The sequence below is a fragment of the Lissotriton helveticus genome, chromosome 5_1 (assembly GCF_964261635.1).
Source record: "Lissotriton helveticus chromosome 5_1, aLisHel1.1, whole genome shotgun sequence".
NCBI classification, from domain to species: domain Eukaryota; kingdom Metazoa; phylum Chordata; class Amphibia; order Caudata; family Salamandridae; genus Lissotriton; species Lissotriton helveticus.
The window spans coordinates 1,676,410,024-1,676,436,965 of record NC_136065.1 but is presented as its reverse complement, the minus strand read 5'-3'; the positions used below and the strand labels follow the sequence as shown (position 1 = coordinate 1,676,436,965).

Here is a 26,942-nt window from a genome sequence, read left to right as displayed (position 1 = left end):
TATTCCATCGCCCTCTTTGTTAATTACAGAGAATACATTTTTGAGGCAGCTCACTGCTCTCCCACCAAGTTCCCCACTGTTGCCTTTGAGACTGGACTTGGGAGTGAGGCCCATTACGGAGGAACTAGGGCTCAGGCCACTAACATTTTGGCGTCGCATTTGGAGTAGCCAAGATCTCCTTCCCTATAGATCTGAGTTGCAGGAATTTCTATCTCTACCCAACGCCACTAAGATCCCATGGCTAAAATATATTAAGACATCCTGTGAGATCCTTGGATTAACGGACTTATGGTCAGACCCGGGAAGTACATCCACCAGGATTCCAAGGAAAGCGCTGTCCAGGGTATATTATGATAAAATGCTTTCTCGAACTCTGGACGGTACGCGCGAGGGTTCTCTGACTTTTTGTTTCATTAAAACTAAAGATTTTTACAACCTGGAAAGTGTTTTGGATGAAATGACCCCTGTCTTAACCAGAAAATTATTCATGCAATGGAGATACGGGACCCTCCCTTTAATGTCTTTCACTAAAGCATGGTCACGTCGGCCGCCTACTGAGAAGTGCCCGGCATGCGGCCATACAAAGGAGAATGAACTGCGATGTGGTACACCCGAAACCGACTGCTTAAGATGGCTGTAGAATCTTGAAAACTGCCACCTTTTGACTCTTTAATGTTTTAACACTAATGATTATTTGCACTTGAATTTTAACTAAATGCAGTTATTTTGTACATCTTTTATGATCCTGTGATCGAAATAAAGATTTTGGAATGGAATGGAATATGCTTGAGATCGCCTTTGGATGGTTGTCTTTAAAAAACACACCCTTGTAAATGCTGTACTGAAGGGTCGGAAATAAAAGCTGTGTTATTTACTCTGCTGTGCAGTACGTTGATAGGGGGGGTTGTTGTACCGGACCTGGCAGCGCCCTGATATAGTGAAAGTGAAACAGGAAGATACGTGATAGTTCGCTTTTCCCTGCCCATGCCTGGTGAAGTGGCAGTTATCAAAACGTATCCCTTTTAAACTACTGGCCTTTGGCAGCAATCCACCTTTCTTGGTCCAAATGGTAACTTTAGGGTTCACAAGCCACATGATAACCCTCTTCGGAACGCTGTTATACTTTGTATTGCTTTGTAATGACATTTGTAAAGAGCTTCATAAATGTGACGAGGCGCTTACTGCCTGGCCAGGCAGTGGGGCTTGCACGCTGCTGTTTTTGTTGACCATAAAAGAGAGTCCGGTGAGATGCATATGGATATCGATTCACTGTCCAAGCGGGAGTAAACCAAGGTCACTGCATGCGCCCCTTGCTCAGTGACACTGGAATACAAACAAAACGCGCAGATGGCATGCCTTGGCTGCAGAAAGTGATTTATGACCTATGTTATGTTCATGACAATTGCCTTTTGGGAAAGGGAGTTGTGACCTGTGCTACTTATGAGTAATCACTTCAGTGCACTATATGTTATGTTCATGACGATTTCCTAATGGCAAAGTGATCTATGTGACTGTGGTCTAAAGTGTTTTATGTACAATACAAAGTTTGTCACTGGTGTGTGTGTGTTGGGCAACCGCTTTATACATTGCCTCTGGGATAAGCCTGACTGCTCTGCCAAGTTACCAAGGCGGTTAGTAGAGCAGACCACTGCACATTCCCCAACCCTGACTAGAGTGATGGGTTCTGTCTGGCTTGGGTGAGTGCCCTTGCCAACCAGAAGCCCCATTCCTAACATAGGGAAAGAGCACTGGCACTGGATACCTTGTTAGCAGGAACCCAGTGCACTTTCAATTGAAATACATCAGTACTAGAGAAACAAAAAGTGGGATTGACCATGTCAAAAATGGCACTTTCCTACAGACTTACAAGCAAATTTCCTCCCACACCATATATTATGCCTCATTGCTATCTTAATTTAGTTCTTACAGATCTAATGTGTTGCCCTTTTGAACCCCTTCACATTTGTCCTTTTAGGAAATGTACTTTTAAGATGATTTTCTTAGTGGCCATCACGTCTGCAGGGGGAATTAGTGAACTTCAAGCCTTGAGTGTGAAACCTCCATCCATCTCCTTCCCTGCCATGTTGTTGATGAGAACCAGGGCTGCCTTCCTGCCACAAGTAGTCACTCTGTGTCACTTAGACCAATCTATTGTTCCTTTCACATTTAATGCCCCTTCTCATCCTACTGAAGAGGAGGGAAGATTTCACGGTCTCAACCACAAAAGGGCTGTAAGCTTCAACATTGAAAGAACATGTAAATTTAGACTGGGTGATCAGCTCTTCGTATCGTACATTTGAAAGATGAAAGGCAACGCAGTATATAAGCTAACTCTCTCCAGATGTCTCATACCGTGCATCAAGATCAGTTATTCCATAGCTCACAAAGAACCTCCAGAAGGTGTTTGTGCTCATTCTACTAGAACAAAATCTTCTACCTCTGTAGTGGCAAGAGTGGTACCTGTGGCAGATATATGTAAGGCAGTGACTTGGTCTTCCCTTTACACTTTTGCAAAACATTGCTTGCATTACAAAGTGCGGAGAGATGGATACCTCATACGCTCTGTTTTACAGGATTTTTAGTATAGACAGACATGGACCCACCTCCAGGTTTGGGACTGCAGGGGTTGTCTATCCTAAAGGATAGGAATTACAGGTTGATGTATCCATCAGAAGAAGAAGTTACTTACCTTCAATAATGCTTTTACTGGTAGATACTGTATCTACCTGCAGATTCCTTACCGACCCACCCTCCTCCCTGATGCATGCCTGGAAATACCAAACAATCCTGTACATCAGTTAATCTTTTCATGTATCTTACTACAATGAAAACTGCACCTACACTCTTCATGTTTGTTAGTTTCATCCGTTCGCCTCAAAGGCGGAGAAGAGTTGGCCTAACGGCTATGGCGGTTGACCTCGAATCTGGGGAAAGGGGTTCGAGTCTCGGCAGGGATGCGCAACAGCCTGCGATTCTGGGCAAATCCCTTAATCTCCTTGTGCCTAACAAAAATGAATGTGTCCTCATGTAATGCAACTGGTGCTATGTAAAGCGCTCTGATACCCGATTCGGGTCAAGTTCGCGCTATATGAAACTCTTTAAAATAAAAAATAAAAAAGGCACTCAAAAAAGAGGATTGAAAGTGACATCATGCGGATGGGGGTACAATTTGGCTCCAGTGATGTAATATGGTGGCACATGCAGTGCCGTTATGGAGCCGGCGCCCCATACCGGCGAGGGAGAGCAATCGAAACGTTTCCAGTCCAGTCTGGTGCATGGGGATATTCAAAGGGTGAGGAATCTGCAGGTGGATACTGTACCCATCAGAAAAATCATTACTGAAGCTAAGTAACTTGTTTGCCTGGAACAGTGTAATGTGGGCTGAACAGAGAAGGGTAGTGTAGGTATCAACATGCACTGTTGTGCAAGGTAGAGACGAAGGCTGCTGGGAGCGAGATAATACATTTTAATTTGTCTGTAAAGATTTATAATCTATCTTGCTAAGTGACCACTAATTCATTTTTAACAACGTCGTTCTCATCTATACATTGACATTATATCTCTCATTTCTCTCTCCTTTCTATTTCTCTCTCCTGGCTTACACTGTACTCCATATTTTTCATTCTCTGATATTCCCCCCCTTTCTGAACATTTCCTAAAATTGCACTTGATCCATACTACCCACGGATGACCATTACACCCCTCCTTCTTGTCCCTCTTTCCAGCTGCGGGCAGCGGGGGCTCAGATCTTACAGGAACAGTTTTCTGCTGTCAGCGCGGTCGGCAGCCTGGATGTGTCGGATAACGGTAAGGGCTCCAGCCAGACCGCTGCACACTTCTCTATCTAATATATCAATTGCACGTGGGGTTTTCATTTCTTCTTTGTGTAAGTACTGAGAGTGACCCACATAATATGTTGAGTGAATTCAGTGGTGGGGAGCATTCTGAGAGGAGCAACTTAAAGCAGACTGAGAATCGTTTTAAAAAAGGCAACAGCGAATTTACGTGGTCCCTCAGTATGTGTTTACATAATCATGGGTGATAAATGTGTCCCTGATATATATATACCTGTATCGTTGTGTGTAGTTATCACAGGCGCACATTTTGAATAACAATGCAAGCATGCCTTTGTGCTGGAGCTCCCCTGGTTCGTGGTCCATAGATGACTCTACATAAACATAAGCACCATGCAAACTCTGTCCTGTTAAGGCTCGAATTGCAATTTGCGCGAACATCGTAATGAGGGTTTGTTTGTGAGATTGGGAAAAAAATGGGTTGGGAAGGGGTAATTTAATTGTAAAGGAGGTATGCATGTAGGTGGTGGAAGGCCAGCTCGCACTCCATTAAAATATTTCACTTTAGTAAGCAAGCTTTGACAAAGCTAGCTTTTTCTAATAAATGAAAGTGCGTCTTCACTAATTGGGCACGTTCTGAGTTTCACTGCGAGGATGAATGATTTGATTAGTCAAATTAGATTAATGGGTAACTGAGTGGTTGACTCAGTGGATTGAATGACTGGGCGATTTATTGCATTCATGAATGCTGAATGAGTTTTGTGAGTGCATGAATGGATAAATAGGTGAGTGTATTGATGAGTAGGTCAATGTCAGCGATTAATAGGTGAGTGCATAGGCTGATGAATGATTAGACTTGAACATCAACCCATGCACTTTTTTATTACACATCCACTCGTTGTGCATGGGTGTTTGAAAGAATGTAGCCTGAGAATATTTTCATGTTGCTTGTGTTTGCTCCGCTCTGTGTTATGTGTTTGCAAATGGATATCTGAATCTGTGTTGGTAGTTGTCATTTTTTGTGCTTTCATGTGTGCCTGCGTGCACATGTGTGCCTATATGTCTGTTGGTATGTGTGTGTTGGTTACTTTATGTATGTTGGTTTGTTTTGCATGGATACCTATAGGCGTATTGCTCTTCTCCTTAAAGCGAATATGGATATATTCTTTGCTGTGTGCATGCACACATGTGCAATATGCATGTTTTTTTGTCAGGATTTGTGTAGGGAATACATATACCTGCCTGCTTGTTTATGAATAGGTCTGTAGGGAATCCATATACCAAATACAGATTCACAAGCATAGCTGCCATGTGGTCCTATATTATGTGGGACAAATTAGGCTGCCCATGGATATTTTGCAGTATGTAATTTGTCACTCCTAAATACTTTTTTTTACACATACACTAAAAGCAAAATGCTGCTTTGAGTGTGTGTGTGAGCATATCTCAGAATGCAAAGTGCTGTAGGTCAGTTAGCATGGAACTGGCTGAAAGAGCTTCACAGGACATGGATCCTCTTAGCAGCTATACATGACTGAAGCCACCATATCCAGTTTTGATCAGCTTCTTACTGTTTGTTGTAAAGCCCCCCTTTGTGATCAAAGCCAGGTAACCATATATGTCCACTGGATTCAAGCTAGCCTGGCTGATGAGGGCTGTTAGCCTAAAACCGGTCCAGGATTCTTGTTTCACGTCCAGGGAAGACATGGCTTGGTAGTTTGGGCTGGACTGTTCTCATGATGCACAGGGTCAAGACTGATTTGCATAAAACTGTGTCTGAACAAGGGGGGCAAAGTGAGCTAAAGAACGATGATGGTTTCATCCCAGCTCTGTGACTGGGGTGAGTGTCTGAAACCTTTCAGCACTCCGTCCATCATTTCCTTGTGTTTGCTTTCTTGCCCCACTGGCCTAGTGTATGAGCTTAGAAGTTTAACAGCACGACCCCAGCCTATCACAGCAGCTAAGAACTGTCAACCCACACTCCATGTCCCTCCTGGAATAGCATATGGGAGAATGGGACTGCTGCCATCTCTCTGCAGTCTTTAGTTGAAGGAATGCAATGGAGGGGTGCATAGAGCAGTGTGTTTCCCCCCTCCTGGGGCCTTGAAAGTGAAAATTGAAGCTTTCCAGAAAGCTCTATTTGATATTTTCAGAGTTCCTCTAGTGCTCCTATTAAATACAGAATAGGCTATGACGTCAGTGGTTTCAAGTTCGACTCTGATGGTACTGGCGCTGGTGACTTTTGCCGTACATTTATCCAAGCTGTCCATATTGACACCATGAAGTCAATTTAAGCATTTGTACATAACAGTGACATCCATCTCCACATCAATGCTGGTGTCTGTTTTACTGACTGAGTAGTCACTACTGAGGCCCCCAGTGATTCTATCTTCAAGCTGGAAGCCATCTTCACTGTATTTAAGGGAGTCTTGAGTTTGCTCAAATGCTCCAGTACACTACACTAGGAGACTTTCCAAAGAATGCAGACCTCTGTGCTTTGACAAGCCCCATGGTCACCAAGATGACAACAGTGACCAAGGTGGTATTTTGCCTACAAATCTGTTGGTCTGGTGTATTGTTGACAAGCCACATTCAATATTTCAACAGAAAGTTTGGTAAACAGGATTCTAATCCAGCCAGTGATGCTGGAACTTTCTGCAGAGTGGAGGTGCTGTCATCACCTCACTGAAGGCATGGAGTTATGTGAAATCCAACTGCTGCTTAAAAAGCAGGTGTACCAAATAGGTTAAACTAATTTCACAGTACAGTGTAAAGGTGCGTTTTTCATCTTGACCACATTTTTACAAATATATAGATCAACATAATGTGATATGGTGATATCATTTACAGACAGCTCATTCTACATCTTAATATTTCGGTGGTGCAACCAAGTCACAAGAAACAACTGTGGGTCCAACAACTCATATTTGTGTTTTGTCTGTGGAAAGGCAAGGTCAGAAACACTTTTGAAACTTACAATAATGTCTTGTTGTTGACAAACCTGTGGTATCTTGGTGACTTCTCATGAAAGGGCACTTTGCTATAAGCCTTTGTTAGGATGGAAATGTCCCTTGCATGGTGTTCAGTCATATTCCCCTGCCCTAAGTGTCGCCCTGCGTGTATCTGGTATCCTGGTTTGTGAGACTGGCTCTATTGTCATACTAATATAGTGTTTGTGGAAAGGCCTACACATATCCTTTTTCATGAGTGATGCCCTGGGCTTGTCATGTGATCTAAAGGTGCGCTCATTGACGTACAGTGGACTACGCTCATTCATGATTTAGCACAGTGGTGGTGACAGCGTACCGAGTTTTGTAAATCTGTAGTTGTGTCCGTACCATTTTTATTAGTGTCACTGTAATGAATGCCTACTAGCATACTTGTGTAAAGGTCTGCTTCTATGTGCTTCCAGGCTCCTACTGCTAACATCCCAAGTGTATGTTGTTCTTGTTTGTGTTTGTAGCCTGCATGGTACTTGCTTGGTGTGTGCGGAGGAACTCGAAAAATGGAGGCCTATGGGATCCACTTTGGATACTCCTGGCCTAGCCTTTGCACATGTTGAACATGAGGTTGTTTTCCCAGAGTGAGGAAGTGTAATGCTGACATTATTGAAGCTGGATGAAGGAGACCTAGTCCCTGAAGTGAGGGGAGAGGTGACAAGGCTTCTTTAGAAATTCAATTAGGCCTTTTGCTTAGCAAGGAGCTGCTCCGGTCAGTCAATGCCAGCTGCTTGCTGAGGAGATATACCCATGCTTTATGGGACATGGTTGATGAGATCTTGCCAGCAGTCCCTCAGGAATTTTGGGCCAACCTGGCTCAAACTAACTAGGATGGTCAGGATGATGCAAAGTTCATCAACCGGTTTGGCCTGGATGCTACCGACTACTTTGGCAGAGAAGTTGACTCAAGCGTGGTGCCTAAGCAGCACACTTGGAGGCAATCCATGGGCTTTTGATGTGTCATGCAACCATTTTTAACGGACCTACCATTCAGTGTTTGGCAAGAAGGCTTACTCAGCGTTAGAATGCTTTAAAGAAAGCAGAGCCACAGTGCATTCCTTAGTTCTTTCCACCCCACCTCGACAGTACCCTCAACTGTTTTGCCTCTTTTGAAGCTACTCAAGAGGGTTGGTGTACTAACATATGCCATGGTCTACTGCCTCCCCACATGATACCCCAGTTCTTTCTGGGATGGGGATCACATCACAATCAGGCCATCAGGGGCAATGTACTTCCAAGTCCCCTGGACCTGTGGCATTAACCTCAAAGGTGCATTAGTTTGCCTTTATTGGGACATGACCAACCTATGGGAGGCACGCTCAGACATTTCCTCCACTGTTGGCAAAAGATAGCATCCAGCATGTGGGTCCTGCAGATGATTCAACAAGGCTATGCCATGTCGTTCCTTTTAGATACACTATACCTCTTTTCCACATCAGGATATCTTTCAGAGGAGCATCTGTCCATCTCACTTCAGGAAGTGCAGTCCAAGGAGCCATAGAGACGGGCCCAGCCTCAGAAATAGGCACTGTCTGCTACTTCTGATATTCCCTCATGCCAAAGAAGAACGGAGGTTTTAGTCATATTTTAGATCTCCGCCCAATAAGCTCCATCTTGCGGAAGGACAAATTCAAGATGCTCACTCTGGCCCACGTTCTGTCTGCCCTGCGTCCAGGTAATCGGGGGATGCTTTTGGAATTGCAGGTTTCCTACTTTCATATGCCAGTCACACAGAGTTTCACTGACAATGTGCCAAAGTCAACCCTGACTCCTTTACAGAGGCTACCTTTCATTGGAGCCATCCTGGATTTGGTGCAGGTTCAGCCCTTTCCTCCATCACAGTGAGTCCAGCACATTCAGACTATGACCCCAACGTTTCAGCCTCTGTCTTGGGTCTTTGTGAGAGTGGTTCTGTAGCTTCTGGGTTTGTTGGCATCCTGAACCCTGCTAAAAAACTATGATAGGTGGAATATGTAGAACCTTACATTTTAGTGGGCCCAGCACCAGGCGAACCTGTTTGATTACCTCCAGGTTTCATAGGAGGCTACAAAAAACCTGCAGTGGTGGCTGGACAGCAATTGGACTAGCGACTGACCCTCTCGCTGCCACCATCCAAAGTTGACTGTGGTGACAGATGTGTCACTGCTGGGTTGTGGAGGTCATCTGGAAGAGGTGAAGATTAGAGGACTCTGCTCACCTGCGAGACATGTCTCCACATCGATCTCTTGGAGTTGCAGGCCATGTATCTGGTGCTGAGAGCCTTCCTATGGTCCATGAAAGGGAGGCTAGTTCAGGTTCCCAAGGACAACACCACTGCCATGTAGCACTGCAACAAGCATGGCGGGGTGAAGTGTTGGGTCCTGTGTCAGTATGCACTTCGTATCGGGACCTGACTAGATCGTCAGGGTTTCACCCTGTTTGTGAACCATCTGTCAGAATCTTTGAACGTCAGGGTGTATAAACTCAGCAGGCAACCATTGGTGGATCATGAATGGTGGCAACCCTCTGAGTTGGCATAAGGCATCTTGGAGCAATGGAAAGAACACTTACTAGGTGTTTTCGCCACAGTTGAGAACACACTCTGTCAAGACGTTTCTGTGCTGAAGTGTCCCAGAAGACTCGCTCTTGCGGTCACATTCCGGATATACTATATAAAGAAGAAAAAAATGCCTAACACCTAATGATAATGTTACGGTTGGTGGTTGCCCATTCTCACACTGATATCCTTCTTGATCTTTTCTTTTGTCATTCCCTACTTTGTTATGTTTCGATGCTGACCTAGGGCGCCGGGTGATTGACATTTACGGTTGAGTCCTCATAATGTTTGAGGGGTTTGGGCCGTTGTACACATTTTTCTGTTCCTCCATGTAAATTCTCTGTCCCCACAGTATATCCCCTAAAGTGACGTTTGATCCGTAGGTGTGTTTGATGGCCCCCAGTACATACTAATTGATCATCTTAAAGGGTAATGCAATGTCCCAGCGCTTTGTGCTGGAAATATGTGGGTAGATTGAGGTGTAATGGGTCTCTGTTTCATGTTCTTGTGCTAACATGGAGCTACTTGAAGGTAGGCTGGAGGGGCATCCAACCCTCCTTGGCCCCTTAAGAAATGGCAAAGAGAGGGCAGTGGGAGGGGGCTATGACAAATGCCTTCTTCTGCCTTTGGAAACAATGAGGTGGATTATAGAATTGCACAGGTGATTATAGAGTTGCACCAAGGGCTTCACCCTGTGTCCATTAGCCAACATGTATGGCAAAAGGTAGGTGCAGCAGAGTCATGGACAAAAGTAGACTCTGTTTAGGATTTGACTGAAGGTCATGCCGCTACGCAGTAGCAACTGGACATAAGGTTTGGGTGCAAGATGTTGCCACAGCCCACACACTGCACCAGTTGGCCATTGACATAATCCGGTACAAGTGTATATTACTGCAACAAAAACATCACATTAACATGCAAAAGTATAGCATAAAGATCAAATGTACAGGACTCTAAAGCTTAAAATACATTTGGACACTCATTTAAAACCTTTACATTATTAAAGGCCAGACCAGAACTCAGCAAAATGTTTAAAAGAAATGTGTTTGAGCGCAGTTTCTCATTTTAGATTTTGGACAACTGGGCTTTAACAGAAAATAAAGGGACCACATGTACATTCAAAATATTGCCAAAAGCTGTGTGCAGTGTGATTGAGGGTTTGACTTCTGGGTACAGCTGGGCGCAGGGCTGGTCTGAATTACAGTGGATCTGAGATCTGAGAGTGGGAAAATCAAGCTACATCACAAGCTCTATGTTACAGTTCTAAGCTCTGAAAGTGTTAGTTACCTGCTCTCCAATACCACCTTATCAGTGGTCTTCCAATTTGGACCGTACAGGGGTTCTTTCTGAGGTTTATGAGTTAAGGTATTGAAAGACTGGATGAAGTAAAGGCAGAGAGGGTGGTGGAGGACTTTACATCCCTGCCTTTACTCCACCTGCCAAATTGAGAGCTGTCTGCTGACCTGCAGATGTAATGACAATTCCTGTCAGTGTTGGAAAAGTTTGATGGGTGGCATCGTCAAACATGATACCCAGCCGTCAAACTTTTCCTAAGTTGTACATTCTTATCAAACAAATTCCCGAAGCAGGGGTTTGTTTTTGAAAAATATAAAACTAATGGCCACCACACCATGGGAGTATTCTTTCATGGTATGTTTTTTTTATGTTTACTCTCCCTCACTGCCAGGACTTAGTTTGCAGTGATGGACACAAAAAGCCATCCAACGGACCACTCCAAAGTGGGCGGATGGTTAGATGGCATACCTTAGTTTATTCCATTGGGCTGTCGGAGAAGTATGTTGGCGACAGAGCCAGAATAAGCTCCGTCATCGACAAACTATTGGTCCGCCCAACCCTAAATTAGGCGCTGTTGTGACAAAGTAACTTCTCTGCCAAACTCTAAATCAGGCCCTAAGGGTATAGGATTTAATTATTTTGTAAAACATATTGCTCTGATGACTACTTCTACCTTCAAATTCCTCACCTCTTGAATATACCAAGCACCAGACTGGAAGCAGAACCTTCTGACATAGCTCTCCAATGCAGCTAGAGGGCACTGGCTGCATCTTAACACCAGTAGTGGAGTTGCCATTACTGGAGCCATATAACGCCCATCCTGATGACAGTTCTCTTTTTTTCATGCCTTCTGATATGGGTCCGGAGCTTCTCTCCTCACATTTGAGACACTTTCATTGCTCGCCTAATTGTTTTCCTCCTCATTAGTGCTGTGTGTTAGGGATATATTCCTCCCTAAATAAATCGGGATTTAAGACTTGGCGTAAGTGCGACTGCCATATGTTCATTTCAGACCACACCCAAGACAACTGCCTGTGGTGCCTGCGTTTGAGTCCTGAGTTCAGATCTTGTGGCCTATGCCTGCAGACGTACCCCTATCACCATCCAGGAAAGGGAGGTAAACTCTTTGTGGTCTGTGCCCAAGAATATTTTTGGGGTCAGCGTTGTTGAAGGTCTAGGTCCAGGTCTAAGTCTGCTTACCACTCTTGTCCATCATCCAAGTCTTCCAGGGACAAGAGAAGGAAGCACAAGTAATAGAGAGAAAGATTGTGACTCCTCTGGAAAGAGATTGACATTGAAGGGTGAGTTGTCACTATGCCCTGGCTCCTCCATTACCAGAGATGGAATTGATTCCTTCCAAGGGGGCTTGCTCGGCGCAGTCCATTCCGGCTCTAGTGCCTTTCCCACTGCTGTTGCGTTTGACATCAACAATGCCAGCGTATCCCGAGTTCTTAGCATTGGGAGCAGACCCTACCACATTCCTCCATGCTATGGTGGAAATGTTCAAGAATGCTTTGGTTCACCTTGGTGCTCTTTCAACCCATTTGGACCGTACAGGGATTCTTTCTGAGGTTTATCTGTATGGGCTTCCTCAGCACCAAGCGTCCTTTAGATTCCAGTAGCACCTATCCGGATGCTGTATGTTGCTTGCTCTAGAATTTCTCTCAGCTTTTCTTCAGACCCTAAATGTGGGTATTGCTAGTCAATATGTGACAAATATGCAGGTAGAAGTAACTATGAGAAGAAAAAGTTACTTACCTTTGGTAACAATCTTTCTGGTGGATATCCTGTCTAAGTGCAGAATCCTCCCTGTTCCAGCCTTCCTCCCCACTTTGAATGAAGGTCATAGACCTGTTATTAATATTCCACAATATATTGTTGCACTGCTACATCTGCAGATGTCTTCCTCATCTCTGCCTTACATAAGGCTGTTAAAAAAGAAACAAAATCTGATGTAATGGCGCTGGGGTGGGCACTCTATTGCTCCAGTGACATCACCACATCTCTATTTCCGGCATCAAGATGGAGCAAGTTACCCCTATCAAGAAAGTAGTTTTCAGGGTAGTTAAGGGGTGAGAAATCTGCAGGTAGACAGAGTATCCACCAGAAAGATCATTACTGAATGTAAGTAACTTTTTCTTTGCACCTACAGATTGGTTTCAGGATACCTGACCAAGCTAGAACGTTAAAATATGAAATTGAATTAACAATTACCTCTCCATTCACATTTCTTTTTTCTACTAGGGTTTGACTCTGACATGATCACATTGGTGCCTGCTCTTGGGAAGAACAAGTCTTTGAAGCACCTTTTCATTGGGAAAAATTTCAGTGTGAAATCAAGGTGAATAAAATGCCCTCAACTTGTTTCCACAGCATTCTTTCCTGTTCCAATCTTGTCATCCTCCATCAGGGAGATGCATAAACCCATTAGCTTAAGGACTCAATTTTTTAAAAATGGATTATAAAAAAACATAAACATGTATTAAAAAACAAGCATTGGTAAATGCAGTAGGTTTAGCCTATGTGATTAATAATAAGCTGTTTTTGTTGTAAATTGTAGCTTGCCGAATAGTTGTACAGAAGGTCTGTTAAAGTGTTATGACTTGTTTATGTACAAAAGGCAATATATTGTGCTTTTACTAGTGGTATTGTGTGGGTAATTAATAGCAAAGTTATGAAAAATGAAAGAGGGAAATAATAGAATGAGTTGATGTAATAGCAATAATATGTGTTTAGAGGAGTTCTGACAACTTTTGGGCCCGTTGCCTATTGCCTATTGCCTGTAAAGTAACTGCACTTGTGACTGCCTGTTTAATAGTAAAATATTACAATATTATGGTGTTTAGAGGGGTTCCTAGAGTTTCGGGCCCAGATGTCACTGCACCTGCTGTACCATTGAAATCATGACCCTAGTGCCAGCAAGGTAACTACACTTGTGACTGCTTATTTGGTAGTTAAATATGGCAGTATTTGGTGTTTAGAGGAGTTCTGACAACATTTGGCCTCGGTTCCATTTGGGATGTCTGGCTGATCAGTATCAGAGAGGGAATACTGCTCAGCCATACTGTGAGTTTTCCTGGTGCTGCTGCATCTGGTATAAAAGGGTGTGGGAATACTGGGCCTGGTTTTACCAGGTGCAGGATACATTCTGGTAAAAGTACTGCTGAACGGGGTCGGGCATGTATGATCCTCCCACCTCACATGACCCCCTGCAACACCAGGGTGAGTATATACATATCTTTCTCCTGTCACACACGGCCCTGCCCCCTGATCCATTGTCCCCCATCACTACCACTGCACTTCTCCTCTCAGATTTACTACCTGCTCAGAGCAGATGCTAAATGTGATCAGATTTGTCCCGAGAATCAGGGGAACCCATGCAGAGAAGTACCTAGTGTTACCTTGTCTTCGTGGTTATTCCCCATTCTGGGTTCAAAAACTCATGAAGGCTGGATGTTGATGCCAAGTTGGAATAGTTATTTCTCACCATGGTATCTCTGTTACCTTCATCCGGCCACCTAGCCTTCATTGGGAAATGTCTCATTATCCAGTAACTTTGTGGATAATATTATTACAGAGAGCTTCTGGGATGCATTTTTCCCTGAACACTACAGGGACAAAAGATGGAGATCAACATAATTTTAGCTTTTTGAGGATCTCCCGCTCACTATAGATAGTCTATCACCAGGCACTGCATTTGGAGAGTTGTGTACTTCGAGAGCTCGAGGGCCAGGTGGAATGACTAATGACCTAATGAAACTCAATCATTTATGTTGGGAAAGTTGTTTGACTCCACAATGTTTTTGGCACCACTCAACAGGTCTAAGAAAACGTAGTTAGGAACTTTCTGACTGTTACTATTTAGTAACTGTTTTATCTACAGGTGGTTTGTGCTAGAATTCCTTTGGAAAAGATGACTCCTTCGAATCAAGGGTTGAACTTAATCTTATTTTGTCAATGCAGTTGTACTTCATATTACTGTGTATGTCTATGACAGCTGACTCTCAGGCACCTTACCTAAGGTGAGCTGGGGATTGTTTGTTGTTTTGCGCAAGGATATTTATCCTCTTGTCCGGTCAGATCATTCATTAATTCTATTTGATTATACAGCTCCAATAACATTAGAAGCTAGGGATAGAAAAACACAGCAAGGCATCTATAAAGCCTGGAATAAGATAGATAAAAACATTCTGGAACTTGAACTGGAACAGACACGGCCGATCCTAAGCAAGCATGCAGATCAGGCAGCTGAGGACAACACATATTGGCTGAATGATGCCTTTAGAGATATAGCGCCTACTTGTAAAAATTCAGGGAACCCAGTCAACCATCAGCCCCCTGGTATACTGAAGCTTTGCGACAAGAGAAACAAAAATGCCGCAGACTGGAAAGACGATGGACAATGAAATACGAGGCAGTGGACAAAAATAATTCCAAAAATGCATTGTCCAGCTACAAATCCCTGCTAACTACTGGAAAAAAGGGACATTTTTCACCCGACAGATCGAGCAAATCAAAAACTCAGCCAAATAATTTTTTGGGGTGGTAGAGAAGCTCACTACAGCCCACAGCAAAAAAACTACAGGGAGTAATCAACTTTTATGTGACAATATTACCAGTGCGTTTAAGAACAAAGTCAACGACATATATAACACTTTTAAAACTACGATTTCCAACAAGCCAGCCAAGGAGCCCACAAGTACTGAAATCGGAGTAAATGTTTTTCTGAATTTCTCACAGGTATCCAGTGAGCTTGTGGAAAAACTAATTCAGGAAATCAAATCAGATCTCCGTTAGACCTCTGCCCCCCTGCAGCTCTGAGGAACATTGCAAGGGAGGTTAGCCCAACACTGACCAAAATATTTAACAATATGCTCTCCTCTGGCATTATCCCGGCTATTTGGAAAGATACAGCCATTCTTCCTCTAATAAAAAAAGCAAATCTGGACACATCAGTAACTACTAATTACCGTCCGATTGCTAGGCTGCCTTTCCCAGCAAAAATAGTGGAAAAAAATCATGAATAGCCAGTTAACACAATTCATTCAAGATAATGATTTACACCATCCCTCGCTGTTTGGCTTTCACCCAGGGCATAGTACGGACACGGCACTGATCAAGGCCACTGAGGAGATTAGAGCAGTGATGGATAAAGGAGGTGCGGCTGTTCTGATTCTCCTTGATCTGTCAGCAGCCTTTGACACCATCCATCATGACACACTGCTACCGCGTCTGGAAAAATTAGGCGTAAAGGACCAAGCTTTGTCTTTAGCTTCATCCTTTCTGCAGAATAGAAGACAGACGGTGAGCCTGGATCAGTTTAAAGCAATTCCATACTTGCTTCCGTGTGGGGTCCAGCAGGGCCCATCCTTATTTAATATATATGTGTCAGAACTGGCCCCGTTAATCCAACACTTCGGTTTTAACTTAACATCATACTCCGATGATACTCAGATTGTGATTGCGGCTCATAAAAATCAAGCTTCCCCTGCAGCGCAGTTTCAAAACTGCATGAGGGAAATCAGTAGCTGGATAATAAGGCATTGCCTCAAATTGAATTTGGATAACACCGCAGTGGTGATCTTTGGTAGCCTCCAACCAAGATGGGATGAACTATGGTGGCCGGCTGAAATTGGAGAGTTTCCAAAACCGGTAGAAAAGGCAAAGAACCTCAGGGTTCTGATTGACAAAAAACTCACCTTCTCCCAAGCAAACCGATTCCACAGTTTCGGCCACATCTTACTTGATAAGGAAACTGAAGAAGATCCTGCCCTACATCCCCCCCCCCCCGATTCCAGGAGGACGGTTGTAACTACATTAGTACTATCAAAACTAGACTTCTGTAACAGCCTCTATCTCGAATTACAGAAACAACATCTGAAAAAAATCTTCAGATGCTGCAAAATGCAGCAGCCACGCTTCTATTGAACTTACCAAAGTATCAATCAGTTGCGAAAGACATTCAGAAACTTCACTGGCTGCCAGTGGCTAAATGTATCACATTCAAGTCACTGTGCCTGTCCTATAAGGCACTGAATAATCTAGGATCTGCATCTCTGAAAAACCTTTTCTCCTGGTACCACCCTGGCAGACACCTTAGGTCAACCAATGCCAGATTGATGTTGGCACCAAGGATTCGAACTTTGAGCTGAGGAGTTCGAAGCATAGGCCATGATACTGCTGAACTGTGGAATACGCTCCCGGTGAACATAAGAGCTGCTAACTCTCTTGCATCTTTTAGAAAGGTACTTAAAACCTGGTTATTTGTGAATTAATATAAATTATTTTCCCTTCCCTCAGGGCTTACACTCAGGTTCAGTGCCGAGACACCTCCGGGTATTTGTGCACATTATACGTTATATTAACATAACATAACATTTCTGGACACCTATTTGCGGAAAAAGCTCTGTGGTTAGAGAAGCAGGATCATCATACTGAATCTTATTGTATTTTTTATAGAAACAATTACGGTAAAATTAAAGGTATCTTTGACTGATCAGTAACTTGCTTTTAAATATTACAAATGATCGATGCCAAGGTTGTGGTCTGGCCCTTTTTAGGTCTCGTGCTTCGCAACGCGCATGCGTTGCAAAGGAAAAAGACCTTTTCCCGTCGCTTCAGCTTTTCAGCCAAGCACGTGCACGCCTTCCATTGCCTTCAATAGCAACGCGTGCACGTGAGGCGATTCACTCGTGGGAGCGCGCGACACCATCTGGCAGCAAATATCGCTCCTGCGAGTGAATCACGCCCGCCCCCCCCATCCCCTCCGCCGTGCAGGGCGCTCATGTTATTTTTGTTTTAACTCTCCTTCTTGAAAAATTCTGACACACAGCTAAAGCTGTTTTAGGGCAGACCTAAATGAAACGCAGCCTGAGCAGGAGAATGAAGAAAGGATAGCGGTGACTGATTAATGGAAAAGACAAACGTGCCTCTCAAATCTGAGAAACAACATCGTGTCATTGGAATCCATTTTCTTTCTTTTCGTGGTGTGAGGGGCTGACCAGCTTTTTCTCCGGCTGCCTCGGAGGGCCCTGGGGGTGGGGGCGCACGAGGGGCGCACTGGGGTACCTGCAGCCCAGCACATGAATATAAAACGTACCGGTGCTCTTTCAGCAGCAAGACCTTTGGGCTGAAAATCGTGTCTGCGTTCGTGTCGCTATTGATTTTCTCAGTAATGGACTTGCCATTCCAGTGTTTGTTCATAATGCCAACTGCGCACACGCAGCTGAGGATAACAGGATAACACCGTGTCCCTTCGCCACACTTGCAGAAACCCTGGTGCCTGGCAAGCAAGAGAAACAGACGGAGTGGCTAATCTGCTTAACCAATATCAATTAAACAAAGTTTTAGTAAGTGCCAGTCTATTCTTACTTCTAAATACTCGTATAATTCATCCACTCACCCACATATTTCCATCAACCCACACAAGCATACTTAAATCCACTAACAAGGAAACACTCATTTATCCAAGGAGACCCAAGCATTCATCTATTCCCTCACTCTTTTATCCACCCAGCAATGCATCAACGCCCTTCTATCTACACATCCTTCCATCCACCATCGCATACACCCCCAGCCAGCTGTTCATCCCTCTATAGCACGTCACAGCCATGATTTTAAGCATTTTTCCAACCAACATCCACCTGCGTCTGCATGTGGTGCTACGTGTGCGGTCCGATTCTGTGCACATGTGCGTTCAAGTGCACATCTGGGGTGTGTCTGTAGGCAAATTAGCACCTGCACGTGCGGAGTTTGTCAATGCATTCAACAGAGAACCTGTACACATGTATCAAGACCAGACCTATTGGCAAGGTTGGTTACTTTTTGACTTTCATTCTTACTTTGCATATATTTATATATTCTGGAACATTACTAAAGTGATGCATTGTTATATAAAATAAAACCTCGCAGGATATTCCCAGTGTATTGTCGCTGTGATAAATATGTAGCACCACTGCACTACTCCTCTTCTACCCCTCTTCTACCCCTCTTCTACCCTTCTACCCCTCTACTACCCCTCTACCCCTCTTCTACCCCTTTACTACCCATCTTCTACCCCTCTTCTACCCCTATACCCCTCCTCTTCCCCGCTACCCCTCTACTACCCCTCTACCCCTCTTCTACCCCTCTACCCCTCTTCTACCTCTCTACCCCTCCACCCCTCTACCCCTCTACCCCTCTTCTACCACTCTAACCCTCTTCTACACCTCTTCTACCCCTCTACCCCTCTTCTACCCTCAACTCGTCTTCTACTTCTCTTCTTTATTTTATTTATTTATTTATTTTAAAAGTTTTATATAGCGCTAGCTTGACCCGTAGGTATCAGAGCCCTTTACATATACACAGTAAACAGCAGAAGGACATTACATTACATAGTAGGCCGGCAGTAAGGAGGCAAATCACAGAAAATAAATAAATATGCAGTGCAGCGGAGGGGGAGAGAGCACTAAAAGAAAAGGCGAGAGTGACATAGTCCACTCACCCACTATCCTTGAATGTCCAGAGAGAGAAGAAACAACTCAGATAAAGAAGACTAGGTTAGTTGACGTTGGACATGAACGTATTTGTTTGGGAGATGGAGTTTCAGGTCCCTTTTAAAACAGGAGAAGGAGGGGTTGTATCTGAGGACTCCAGGGAGAGCGTTCCATATCCTGGGAGCATTGCCAGAAAATGGTTGGTATTGGGTGGTTTTCTTTTTCAATTTTGGAGGAATAAGAAGGAGTGAGTTCAGGCTTCTTAGTTTTCTGGATTGACCTGCTCTACTCAGTTTGTTATTTAGGTAGTTGGGGTCAGGAGAGTGAAGGGTTTTGTGTGTGATGCGGGCCAATTTATAGATACATCTCCCTTCCATGGGAAGCCAATTGAGACAGTTGAGAGCTGGAGTGATGTGTTCAAATCTTTTAACTCCAGATACTAGTCAAGCGGACATATTCAGCACTGCTCTTAGAGGGGCTAAGTAAGCTGTAGGAGTCCCTGTAAGGATGGCGTTCCCGTACTCGATTTTAGAGAGAACTAGGGATTGGACTACTGTCTTGAGGTCCTCGTGGGGAAGAAAAGTTTTCAGTTTCTTGAGGTTTTTAGAGAGAAGAGAGCACTTTTTGCAGAGTTTTTGATGTGAGCCTCCATTGATAAGTTCTTGTCAAGGGTGATGCCTAGAGACTTAACTGAGTCGGATAGGGTAAGGGGGCAGTTTAGGGCAACCAGATTTTTGAACCACTCTTAAATTGGAAGATGGTTATTTTTTGGAGAGAATAGGATTAGTCCCATTTTGTCTGGGTTGAGCTTTAAGTGGTTAACGTAGAACCAAGTTTGAATCTCGGTTAGGGTGGTATTGAGGAGTTGGGCGACTTGATTCTGAAAAAGATTTGGGTGTCGTCGGCGTAAAGGTGGTAATTCACTCCGGCTTTTTTCAATATGATTGTGAGGGGCTCCATGAAGAGATTGAAGAGGGACGGGGAGAGGATCGAGCCTTGTGGGACCCCAAGTGTGACTTTAGTTGGCTTTGAGAGACAGGAGTTAATTTTAATTTGTTGCAAGCGGTGTTGAAGGAAGGAGGTGAACCATTTTAGTACTGTGCCATTAATGTCGGACCGTTTAGACAAGGTCTCCAAAAGGGCTGGATGGTTTACTGTGTCGATAAGGATGAGTAGGCAGGCATCACCTTCGTCTAGGGCCTTGTGAATGTCGTTGGCGACATTGAGCATAGCTGTTTCCGTGCTACAGCCTTTTCTGAAACCAGATTGAAAGGCATCAAGGAGGTTGAATTCATCAATGTGCTTATTGAGTTGGAGGAGAACACAGTTTTCCAATGTCTTTGCAAGGAATGGGAGGTTAGAGATAGGTCTGAGGTTGTTAAGATCATTAGGGTCGGCCCCAGGTTTCTTGAGAATGGGTGTGATTTGTCCTAGTGGAAGGGACTCTGGGACACAGTCTGAGGTGAGAGAGGCGTTGATGATTTTTGTCCAGAAAGGAGAAATGGTGTGTTTGAGTTCTTTTATGATTGTGAAAGGGAGGGGGTCCATGGTGTGGGAGAAAGGTTTTAGATTGGAAATTGTATTGAAGACCTTGTTTACCGACATTAGCTCAAAGTCGGACCAATGCACATTGTTTTTTAGCTGGAGGTAGGTCTGATTGTCCTTGTTAAGAGCTCTTTCCGAGAGGTCTGCGGAGGTTGAAGGGGGGCAGGTTGAAGGGGAAGGAGGGTTAGCAGTTTGTAAGAAGGATTGATCAATTTTAGAGACTTTGGCCATTTCTTCACATCGCTCATTGGTGGCTTCGATTTCTTGCAGTTAGTCTGGCTTTTAATGATGTTGAAGAGTTCTCTTGGTCTGTTTTTAGCCAGATCTAGTTGGCTGCGGAAAAAATATGCCTTTTCACTGAAGATGTGATTTTTGTATGACCGTCGAGCAGATCTCAGATGTGTTAGGTGCAGGGACGAGGGTTTTTGTCTCCAAGACCTTTCCGCTTTTCTGAGTTGGCGTCGTTCATAATTCAGCTCCACGTTAAACCAGGGTTTTAATTGGTTCTCCTCAGTTGTTTGAGTTTGAGAAGAGCAACTTGTTCTAAGATCTCTATCATACTTGAGTTGAAGTGAGAGGTGAGGTCATCAGCCGTCCCTGATGAGGGATGGAGTTGAAGATGGGGGTGAATCTTGGCTTCAAGTTCGGCTAGAGGTATTTCTTTGATGTTTTTGGTTAAGTGTTTAGTTTTGACAACACAAATAGGTTGGAGGCTGGCGAGAGTGTCAATCTTGAACAGAATGAGATGGTGGTCGGACCAGTCAATGGGAGTAATCTCTCTCAAGGAGATCAGATTGTTGTTTGTTATGATCGCATCTAGTGTTGCACCTTTGATGTGAGTTGGTTTATTGCAGAGTTGCTTGAGGTTGTATATTTCCAGAAGGTTGGAGAGGTTCAGGACAATGGAGTCTACAGAGTCGTTCCAGTGGATATAGAGGTCACCCAAGAACACGTCTTTGGTGTCTGTCAAGGAGAATCGTGTTATTAGGTCTGTTAGTTCTTCGGGGAAAAGGGTACGCTCTCCAGGAGGTTGGTAGCTGGTGTGGAATTTGATAGGTGGGGTACCCTTGGAGGTGAGTTCAACGCCTAGGTATTCAAACGCTAGGTATTCTTCAGGTTTGAGTATGGTAATCTGTATTCCATCTCTATGAATGATGGCTAGTCCTCCCCCAGTTTTGATCGGCCTGTCTTGTCTTATGAGGTTGTACCCTGGAGGGGTGAGAATGTCAAGAATGGGGGTGGATTGGGCATTGAGCCAGGATTCTGTGAGGAAGGCGATGTCAATTTCTTTAGCGAGAAGAGCTTCTCTTCTACCCCTCTACCCCTCTTCTACCCATCATCTGCCCCTCTTCTACCCATCCTCTACCCCTCGACAACCCTTCTACCCCTCTTCTACCCTCTACCCCTCAACCCTTCTTCTACCCCTCTTCTACCCCTCTACCCCCCTCTACCCCTCTACTACCCCTTCTACCCCTCTACCATCCATCTACCACCCCTCTACCTCTCCTCTACCATCCTTTTACCCCTCTGCCTCTCTTCTACCCCTCTACCCAGCTTCTACCTCCCTACCCCTCTTCTACCCCTCTATTGTTCTACCCCTCTACTACCCCTCTACCCCTCTTCTACATCTCTTCTACCTCTGTACCCCTCTAACCCTCTACCTCTCTTCTACCCCTCTTTTACCTGTCTTCTACCCCTCTACCCCTCTTCTACTCCTCTACCTCTCTTCTACCCTTCTTCTACCTCTCTACCCCTCTTCTACCCCTCTTCTACCTCTCTACCCCTGTTCTACCCCTCTACCCCTCTTCTATCCCTCTTCTACCCTGTGGTGGACTAAGTGGCAGCCAGAGCCTGATAGCACTGCCTATCCTTCTACCCCTCTACTGTTCTACCCCACTACCCCTCTACTACCCCTCTACCCCACTACCCCTCTACCCCTCTTATACCCATCTTCCAACCCTCTACTACTCGTCTACCCCTCTTCTTCCCCTCTTCTACCCCTCAACCCCTCAATGCCTGTACCCCTCTTCAACCCCTGTACCCCTCTACTACCCCTCTACCCCTCTTCTACCCCTCTACCACCCCTCTTCCCCTCCTCTACCACCCTTCTACCACCCTGCCCCTCTTCCACCCCTCTACCCCCTACCCCTCTTCTACCCCTCTTTTTCCCCTCTACCCCACTTCTACCCCTCTACTGTTTTACCCCTCTATTACCCCTCTGCCCCACTACCCCTCAGCCCCTCTGCCCCACTACCCCTCTACTATGCCTCTTCTACCCCTGTACCAGTCTTCTACCCCTCTACCCATCTTTTACCCCTCTTCTGCCCCCCTACTCCCGCTTCTACCCCTCTTCTACCCCTCTACCCCTCTTCTACCCCTCTACCCATCTTCTATCCCTCTTCTACCCTGCGGTGGACTAAGTGGCAGCCGGAGCCTGATAGCACTGATTGTCCTTCTACCCCTCTACTGTTCTACCCCACTACCCCTCTACTACCCCTCTACCCCTGTACCCCTCTTCTACCCCTCTACCCCCTTCTACCCCTCTACCCCCCTTCTACCTATCTACCCCTCTTCTACCCCTCTACCCCTTTTTTACCCCACTTCTACCCCTCTTCCACCCCTATACCCCTCTTCAACCCCTCTACTACCCCTCTACCCCTCTTCTACCCTGCAGTGGACTAAGTGGCAGCCAGAGCCTGACAGCACTGCTTGTCCTTCTACCCCTCTACTGTTCTACCCCACTACCCCTCTACTACCCCTCTACCCCACTACCCCTCTACCCCTCTACTACCCCTCTACCCCTCTTCTACCCCTCTACCCCTCTTCTACCCCTCTACCCCTCTACCCTGCTTTTACCCCTCTTCTACCTCTCTTCTACCCCTCTCCCTCTCTTCTAGCCCTCTGGCCCTCTTCTACCCCTCTACCCTTCTTTCACCCCTCTTCTGCCCCTCTACCCCGCTTCTACCCCTCTACTACCCCTCTACCCCTCTTTTAGCCCTCTAGCCTTCTTCTACCCCTCTTTTAGCCATCCCTCTACCACCCCTCTACCATCCTTCTACCCCTCTACCATCCTTCTACCCCACTACAATTCTTCTACCCCTCTACCCCTCTTCTACCCCTCTACCCCTCTTCTACTCCTCTACTGTTCTACCCTACTACCCCTCTACTACCCCTCTACCCCTCTACCCCTCTACTACTCAAGTAGAGAAGTGTGGCTCAATGGTTAGAGCGGCAGACCCTGATGCAGAGGTCTGGCCCGGGACCAGGGTTCAATTCCCGCCTCGGCAGGTCTTGGGCTCAATTTCCTCGGACCTGATAATTCTCGCCTCGTTGCCTATTCTAATCATGGGTCCCACTCTGCAACTCTGGGTAATAGCTTGCTTAATCTCCACAACGGCCCCAACATCGCTGGGATGCCTGGCTTCACCTTGGGGGTGCCCAGGAGTGGGCATTTCACAGGGAAAAGCCAGGAAGGGTTCCACAGCGGTATGCATACAGCACCAAGACACCTCAGGGTAAAAGTGCGCTATACAAGTACGAATTCATTTCATTTGATTTCATTTACTACCCCTCTACACCTCTTCTGCCCCTCTTCTACCCATCTACCTGTCTTCTAGCGAGGATATAGCCAGGCAAACTCTAGCAGCGGTTCCCATTCCAGCGGTAGCGCTTGTCTGTAGCGCTTATTTCGGCAGCATTGTAATTTTAAAAGTTCCCGTTTTTGGCTCCTATGTTCTTTATTTAATTTATTGCACTTAGACCCTGTTTTTAACACTAGCTTGGCCCGCTTACTCCCACGGCTGTCATCCTACCTGCACAGTAATTCTGTAATCTCACCGCCTTTGGCGGGTCCCTCGGCCCCTTGCACGTGGCGGCCATACTGGGTGAGTGTAGCACATCGCGCTAGTCCTGTTTCTACTCGCTTAGCGAGGATATAGCCAGCCATGTTGACACGCAGCGGTAACGCGCAGCGGGTACGCCGTAGTGACGCCGGAGTTACGCCAGAGTTCAGCCCGTCTGTGCCCGTCCGGGCCCAGACGGGCTCAGGGCCTGTCCGTATGCCAGTTTCATCCGCCCCATATCGCGCCTGTATCAGGTACGGGAGGGAGGAACTCATGGCCGGGCGGATGGTGCATTCCACTACATGTAAATTCACTCTGGAGGGTGCGCTCCCGTTTCTCCCCTGTAGGGTTTGTACCGCGCGCGAGGATTCGACTTCTGTCAAATCCAGACTCTCTATGGCACTGCTGAACTGTCGGTCCCTACCTAGCCATGCGACGGAAATTAACTCCCTTATTATGGACCACGAACTGGATGTGCTATTCCTTACCGAGACCTGGATTTCTGCCAGCTCGGGCCCCGACATGGTAAGTGCACTCCCCCCAGGTTTTCTCATTTTTCATCTTGACAGACCTGTGGGGAGGGGAGGAGGAATTGCCATCCTTTATAGGGACTCGCTTGTTTGCAAGGCTCAGGATGGGGGGGTGAGTGACTGTGAGAGCTGTCAATTTTCTATTCGCATGTCCCCTACTGCATCCATGAGGGGTCTGCTGATCTATCGCCCACCCGGAACTATGGGAAATTTTCCTAACTCCCTTTTGGAAACCATTGCTCTTCTCGCCTCCTCTACAGGTAATTTTGTGGCGCTAGGTGATTTTAACATCCACCTTGAGGATCCCTCCAACACTCTGGGAACAGACCTGCTAGGCGATCTCAAAGCCTTTGGGATCACCCTGGCTAATTCGGGAGCTACTCATGTGAAGGGCCACTTGTTAGACCCTATATTCTCTAACTCGGACAACCTGAAGTCAGGTCCTGCGTTGGCTCTGCCGTGGACAGACCATTTTATGGTTCCCGCACAGTGGCAGTTTGACATCTTAGCTGCGCCGGCCCCCAGAGTACATACCGTAGAAAGAGCTTGGTCTAGACTCCCTGTGGATACTTGGGCGGTACATTTGGAGGCATCTCGCCCCCCTTTAGGGTCCAATCCGCTGGTCGCAGATGAGAACTTAAATTCCTGGCTTACCAGCTCGCTGGACGCTCTCCTCCCTAAAAAGAAACAACTTACTAGAGGGAGGAGAGTGGGATCGGCGGCGTGGTACACATCTGAACTGAGGGCACTGAGGAAGGGCTGCAAGAGGTTTGAGCGGACCTGGAGGAAAGACTGGAGTGAAACGAGCCGGAGAGACTATCGGGCGGCTCTTAGCACCTACAAGTCTGCTATTCGGGTAGCAAAATCTGGATTCTTCGAGGAGAGAATAGGCATGGCGGCCAACTCCTCGAAAGAATCATTCAGGGTTATTAAAGAACTCCTGAAGACTCCCGAACCTCTGGTCATTCACGAGGATCCTCGTGAGAAATGCTCAGAACTGGCCACCTTTTTTAAAACTAAAATTGATAACATCCTTGCATCTCTCCCCCAGTCATCTGAGGATGCTTCCTCTGGCGGTAGCGCAAGCCCCGAGCCCAGTGTACCAACAGCAGGGTTGGTCTCTTTAGGTCCTGTTACTGAGGAGGAAGTTTTGACAGTTATGTCAACCATGAAAAGTGGTTCCCCTAAAGATCCTGCTCCTATGAAATATCTGAAGCAGGTAGCCCACACCATCGGCGGCCCAGTGACGGATCTTATAAACCTGTCTCTCTCCCAGGGTGTGGTACCCCCTGGCTGGAAAGGAGCGGTTGTTAAGGCTCTTTTAAAGAAGCCTAATCTGGACCCAGCAGACCTTACCAACTTTAGGCCTATATCCCTGCTCCCTGGCATCAGTAAGGTGGCGGAGAAGCTGGTGAATAGGTACCTATCGGGCTTTTTGGAGGCCAACTCCCTTTTGGGCGATTCCCAGACGGGCTTCCGCCCTGGTCAGGGGACCGATACTGCCCTGCTGGCAGTTGTGGAGAGTGCGAGAAGCATTTTGGATTCAGGGGGATCGGTGGCAGTGATCCTCCTGGACCTTAGTGCTGCTTTTGATACCGTAGACCATCAGGTGCTTCTCCAACGGCTGTCGGGGGTGGGGGTCTCCGGGATAGCCCTCAAGTGGTTTGCTTCGTTTTTGGAAGGCCGGTCGTTTGAGGTGTGGGAAGGCCACGAGAAATCATCTCGGTTACCTCTCCAGTGTGGTGTGCCACAGGGCTCATCGTTGAGCCCTACTTTATTCAACATCTATATGGCCCCCCTGGAGAGTGTGGTACGGCCCCTGGGTATCAAGATCATCAGCTATGCTGATGATACCCAGCTGGTGGTTGGCCTTTCCCAGTCGGCTCACCATCCCGACCGGCTGCACACGTGTCTGGATAAGATCTT

The 26,942-nt window shown here is 45.9% G+C and overlaps 1 protein-coding gene across 1 annotated transcript in view; it reads left to right on the top strand.

The window, feature by feature from the left end:
• Positions 1–26,942, top strand: part of CARMIL3 (capping protein regulator and myosin 1 linker 3) — a 1,019,681-nt gene that overhangs the window by 613,444 nt on the left and 379,295 nt on the right. Inside the window, exons 18-19 of the mRNA XM_078644900.1 lie at positions 3,726–3,807; positions 12,870–12,966. Of these exons, the coding sequence (XP_078501026.1) occupies positions 3,726–3,807; positions 12,870–12,966 (179 nt within the window). The remainder of the gene's footprint in view (positions 1–3,725; positions 3,808–12,869; positions 12,967–26,942) is intronic.